We start from the raw sequence: 6,115 nt of genomic DNA on the forward strand, positions 1-6,115 counted from the left end.
ACATAGGCGCGAATGAAACTCAGGTTCCAGAAGCTGTCGTGTTCATAAGCACCCACCCTGAGAAATCCAGTCTGTTAATTTTCTCTTTTGGTCCAAGACTCCGAGACCTAATTTTGTCTTGCTGCCTTAAGGCCTCGTTTTAAGAGTAGCGCCTGCGCGTATGAAGCCTTGAAAAGAGAATGTCTGTTCTGCTCCCGGGTTGCTAAGAACACGTGGCGTTTGGTAATACACTAACTTGTGGATCACATCCTGGATACCAGTCAGATTGCTAATCATATCCTTCTGAAAGACAGATAATAATTAGATCCTGACTGCATTCTAATTTTGTAAAAGAAGAAATTCTGTTTTCTGTTTCAGTACCGTATTCTGGAGGTGTTGCAAAATGCTGCCCGTGTCACCAGAGCTGCCTATGAGCTGATACAAGACCACAGCCTTCTCACCTGGATACTGCACATCTTGGAGAAAAGGTAACTAGGGAAATGGTAGTGGAACGGGTTTACTCTCTGCAGCAGAATAATTAGCAGCTGTGTATGAAAGCAAGGGTGACAGATACAGAGGTGGCCTGTCAGCGGTTGTGACATTTGGCTCCTAGGGCCGTCCTGGCACAACTTGCTGAACTCTGCAGAGTTCCCTTGTGTTTCTAGAAACAAAATCAAGGCGCTTTGAGGTTGTAGTAGGAGGGATGGGAGGGGCTTCATGCTTTGGATAACGCTTTCTTGAAAAACTCAGAAAACAGAATGGCACCCTCTGTTAGAGTCCGTGACTCTCATCTCAAATACCCACAATTCACATCCCGTCGTCGGACCTCCTACACAGTAATTGGTGTGATAACGAGTTTGAGCTGGCTGTAACGTTCCTCCCTCCACTCCTGCCTCTTCCCGTTGCCTCTCCGTCACGTACGTGCATGCATGTGAACACAACCACACGATCTCTTTTGTGTAGATTCTCCTGGCAGGTCCAGGGAAGGTGTCCGGATCACGTACAGCGCGATCGGCCCAAACAGGTTCCCAGCGAGCACCCTGCCGTGGGAACCACAGAGCGCGTAGGCAGTTCCCAAAAGCTGGTACTAGGGTCACGTACCGCTCCCCTGTTGTGCACCTCTCTTTGGTACAGTTCGGTACGTCGGGGAGTGAAAAAGCCCAGATTTGGCCTCTGGCACCCAATACTCGGTTTGTGGTTGCGCTTTTGAAAAGTGTTCTTCTTTCAACGGGGTGTTTTGCTGCTTTTTTCTGTCTTTCAGGTTTCTGGAAAACAAGATGTTAAATAAAATTATTTCCTTGCTCCATACTCTGTGGCTAACAAATCTAGGAGGCAAGAGAGAAAGCAGGAATCAGTCACAGGAGAACAGGAAGTTTCTTCCTATTCAGCTTGTAAATGAATTTCTGTATGTTTTGGTGACATTGATCAAACACATTCGGTAAGTACTTTTTGGTTTTTTAATCAGTTTACATGTCACTGTCTGTCCAGTTTGAAATTTATTAAGGCCAGAAGAATTTCTTGTTCTCAGGTAGTTTAACGCTTGGTTTTTTTCCTCTTCAGTTTGAATATTGAGTAGTGAATTTGGTGAGATGTCTGACAGGAAGGTTTAGCTGTTGAAATACATGGAGAATCAAACGGCAGCTGGTGCCCAGTGACTGTCAAGTTGTACATCCTTAATTACTGGCCATTTTTAAGCTGCTCTGTTTCACCTTTTTCCTGCTGGGTTTGAGCCTGCAGTTAACAGTGCTGTTTCCTGCGAGGATCTTACGAGGTGGCGGAAGGTTTATACTTTGTGTCTGTGCCACGCCTGTGACCTGTACGAGGGGAAACCCAACGGTGTTAAGGAGGGGACCGTCCCCTCTCCCCAGACCTAGAGCACTTGGCCTGTCAGAGCGCAGCAGTTGCAGTGGGGGTAGCGGAAAGGACATGAGTAACCGGTTCTGTTTTGGGTTTGTAATGGCACCCGCAGCTCTTTGTACAGGCGGGCATCGCTGCAGCCTGGAGAAGCTACGCTTATTTCCTCAAAATCCTGAAAATTCACACAAAACAAAGAATTGTAAGTAAAGCTCCAGATCTCTGTCCTCTTCCTTGTGTGCCATCTGCCCTCGCTGTTTACAGGCAGGAGGGCAAAGATGGTTCGTGGGCCGTTCTGCCAAACACTAACGGAGCAAAGTACTGGGAATTCAGTAGGAATGAAACTAGTTATTACTGGTGTCCTGAGAAACAGAAGTGTGTGTTTTGGGAACTGCAGGAGAAAACTGTAGGAAGAGGTGGTAAGGAAAAACCCCCTGTACTTACTTCATTGATTAGCATGCAGACAAATACATGGCACTTCTGTTCTCTTTTCATAGGACTAATTTAGATCTAGGCAAACTGACCCAGTTTTTCAGTACGCTCAATTCCGTGCTGGAATATCGTGCTATAGTTGTGGAGGCCTTCAAAGAAATGAATCGGTTCACCGTGAACGACGGCGTTCTCTCAACCAAAGACATCCTCCTGCTGCTGCATAAGTGGAGCATCGTCGAGAAAGACCTGAAACTGCAGGAGGATCTGCAGACTCTTGCTCAGAAATACCAAATCAAGGAGTTGCTTAGTAAGTACTAAGGGGAATATTGTTGCGGCTGTTGGAAGCTGACCGTAGAAGGGAGGCAAACTTCATAGGAAGTGGTATTAATAGCTTTCGCTGGATAATCTGATGTAGCTTGGGGGAGGGAGAATGGAAACAGAAAGCCATTTTTCAGGTCTTTATTTTAGTGATTTCGGACTTTAACACCAATCTGGAAGCTTTGGAGAAATACAGTTTTAAAAAGGGAAAAAAAAAAAAAAATTTAGTTGCAGATCTAGCGTCAGGCTTTGAAAAATTGTATTCCTAAATGAAATCTTAAAAGAAGTAGGTTCTTGGAGGCTTGGTGCTCAGAAGATACGAACCGTTCTGAGTGCGCATGGGGGATCTGAAAGCGAAATACAGGTAAAAACTAGCAGTAAAGCAGGCAAAAATGAAATAGTTCATTTTTCTTATTGTCGTCAGCGTTGGAAAGCAAAAATCCGTTTGGATTTGCATGTCTTGTTATCTCTCTGAATGTAATGTAGAAGGAGCTTTGTGATGGGAGCTGTTAAACAACACCGGTTTCCGGCAAATACAACTGCTCTTGGTGCACATCACAACTCCTAGAGGTTTCCTGAAGCGTTCTGTATTGGTTAAACTGACAATCAAAGTGTCACTGTATTTAAGGGATACTATACAAGCTGTAGTTTTTCTAAAGTTTTCCACACCCTATGAGTGTCTTTCTGAGGAGGATTTTTAGATGGTTACTGTATGCTGTAAGCCTCAGGAGCTTATAAAGCAATTGTATAAAAAAGGGGAAATTGTCTGAAATCTTGTTTCTGAGGTTAACGAGGTGTAGGGGAAGCTACTTGGTTGGGATTCCTGTGCCTATGTCTCCATTACTAAGTAATTATAACCCGTTAATGGTTGGACTTGATGATCTTGAAGGTCTTTTCCAACCTAATAGAGTCGTAGAATCTTTGATTCCAGGGTTATCCCTGTCCCCCACAGCCCCCGGGGGAAAAAAATACTGACTTTAAGCTGCAGAGTGTGACATAATTGACATTTCTGGTGACTTTCTTGGCGTCCTCTCAAAAGGAGATTGCCGTGACATGCTCCATGCGGTGGCGGGCAAAGTGCCATTGCTGTGTGGGAGCTCTGGGGCAGCGTCTGACGGAGGGCAGCCCTGCGTGACGAAGTTCGGCTGTCGCTTTCTTCCCTCAGGGTGTGGAAGAATTCCCGTGCCCTTGGTTGGCAGCACCTGGCCACCCAGACGCTCGGCCAGGAGGCGGCCGTGCTGGGGGAAGGCAGACCTTGCCGCTTCAGCCTGCGCCGCCGGAAAGTGGCGTCGCCGTGCCGGTAGCCCCTTCCATGGGCAGGTGTGTGCTCTGCCCTTGCTAGCCCTGAGAAGGGCGGCTTGAGCCTTTCTCATGAGGTGAAACAACGCGTGACGCCATCTTTCTTGTGTGATTCTGTACCAAGAAGATCCTTGTTCAGCCTGGAGAAGAGGAGGCTCCGAGGAGACCTCATTGCAGCTTTCCAGTATCTGAAGGGGGCCTACAAGGGTACTGGGAGAGGACTTTTTACAAGAGCCTGTAGTGATAGGACAAGGGGTAATGGGTATAAATTGAAATCAGGGAGGTTTAGATTAGATGTCAGGAAGAAGTTCTTCATGTAGAGGGTGGTGAGGCACTGGAACAGGTTTCCCAGAGAAGCTGTGGATGCCCCATCCCTGGAAGTGTTCAAGGCCAGGCTGGATGAGGCTTTGAGCAACCTGGTCTAGTGGAAGGTGTCCCTGCCCATGGCAGGGGGGTTGGAACTAGATGATTTAAGGTCCCTTCCAACCCAAACCGTTCTATGATTCTATGGAGTGTCTGATGCTTGTGCTGGCGGTGTTTTTAATTCTTACAGAAAATCTTAAAGACAAGAACAAACCTCAAGCCTCGTCTCACGCGTATCGTCATCTTCAGAAAAAGAAGGAGATGGAAAGAGAAGAGGACGCTGCTGCAGACCTGAAAGTCTCAGAGCTGGAGAAGTGCAGAGATCATCTGAATTCCATATTTGCCCACTGGGAGCCTGTTTTCCCGGCGCCGCCTACCGAACTTGGAGGGGAGCCCCTCCAAGCCGCTGACCTTGAGGACGCAACAGTCGGTCTTACCTGCGTGTCCGCTTACCTCGTGACTAAATGGCTCGTGAAGTCCCTGGTTGAGCACAGCCTCAACGCACAAACCGTTTCGTTAACTCTGCGCTGGCTGCAGAGCTGCATCTTGCCGCACCCCGGGGCGGTGCGGGAGGTGCTCGGGGACGAGACGCTGAGGAACAACCTCTTCAGGTTTTACACCCGGGTCTGTGAGGCCAGCGGGGGTGCGGCCGGGTGCCTTGACGAGCTCTGTCTGTTCAGTTCAGTCATGCTGCACCTGATGGATGCGCAGGGCCTGGCCAGCAGCAGCGTTCACGGGCTGGTGAAAGCCTTGTGCCTGTCGGCAGTGACGGAAGAGGATGCGAACAAGAAAGGTAACTTGTCTTCTCGCTCATGTTACGAGGTGGCGACGGTGGCAAAAATTCCATGGGGGTGTGCTTGTTTTTTAGTTTCTCAAAACAGCCTGAGGTTTGCCCATGTCTGTTGGTGCTCGTAACTTCACAACGTAAAAAGCTGTGTCTTTGGTGGTGTGGGCACGGGTGTTGGTAGCGCAGAGTAGGGTCGCACTGTGGGGCTACAGCAGCCATACTCCCCCAAAGGAACTTGCCTTTCTGAGGTTAAAATGGTGTTTGGTGAGGTATAAAAAAATACCATTCCAAAGGGAAAAACTGTGCCACAAACCAGATCCTTGTGGGTGCGGGTTCCCGTCCATATGCCTTTGGGTGTTACCGTTTGATAGCAAAAGCCGCAGGCCAGTTTTCAAACTCTTATTTAAAGAGGTCAGAATATTGCGCTAACGAGGAAGAGTTCCCTTTCATTGGTGTGGGGAGGGTCATTGGCTTTGCATGGGCAAAACTCCCAGAGATTTTCCATCTAGAAAAAGAGAGAGGAAACAGTTTTAAAATGTGGGTCTGGAGGTGCAGTGGTGTGGGTTTGTATTCCTGTGTGGAAATAAAAGAATCTGATTTTTCTCAAATTTTTCGTCCACAGCTGTGTGTGTGTTCCTGACTTCTGCTTACATTGGGGATGTATGGCTTGGAGCACAGGAGCCAGATATGCTAATAACCCATGTCAGATTGATCTGCAGTAGTACAGATGAGCAACTAAATGATGGCGACTTGGAAACTCGTAAAGAAGGAGAAGAAACTATTACGGCTCTTTGCAAAATCCTTTACTCGGCCACGCTGGGGCATTAATTCAGTGAACTGACACTTGATCTTTAACGTTGCACGCTCTGCCGCTGCGAGCCGTGAAACCCTCCTGAACTGTTCCCCATACAGATCTTGCTTGTTTTGTCATAAAGATCAATATTTTATTACTGTGTGCAAAAAGCAGGGGGAGGGGAAATTGTATTCGTCATCTCTCAGTGGAACATTAAAGCCATAATTTCCCTTCACTGGAACAGTATGGGACACCAAACGTTATTTATATCGCTTTTATTACAGGCATTT

At 47.5% G+C, this 6,115-nt stretch overlaps 1 protein-coding gene across 1 annotated transcript in view; it reads left to right on the forward strand.

Annotated features, from left to right (window-relative positions):
- LOC104513425 (nucleolar pre-ribosomal-associated protein 1-like) overlaps positions 1–5,792 on the forward strand; it is a gene marked incomplete at both ends in the record, with an annotated part of 8,742 nt that extends 2,950 nt beyond the window's left edge. The window contains 5 exons of the mRNA XM_010156766.1: positions 358–467; positions 1,241–1,417; positions 2,331–2,572; positions 4,436–5,038; positions 5,655–5,792. Coding sequence (XP_010155068.1) covers positions 358–467; positions 1,241–1,417; positions 2,331–2,572; positions 4,436–5,038; positions 5,655–5,792 — 1,270 coding nt within the window. The remainder of the gene's footprint in view (positions 1–357; positions 468–1,240; positions 1,418–2,330; positions 2,573–4,435; positions 5,039–5,654) is intronic.
- Positions 5,793–6,115: the final 323 nt, after the last annotated feature.

The sequence above is a fragment of the Eurypyga helias genome, unplaced genomic scaffold (genome assembly GCF_000690775.1).
Source record: "Eurypyga helias isolate BGI_N326 unplaced genomic scaffold, ASM69077v1 scaffold29048, whole genome shotgun sequence".
Taxonomy (NCBI): Eukaryota; Metazoa; Chordata; class Aves; order Eurypygiformes; family Eurypygidae; genus Eurypyga; species Eurypyga helias.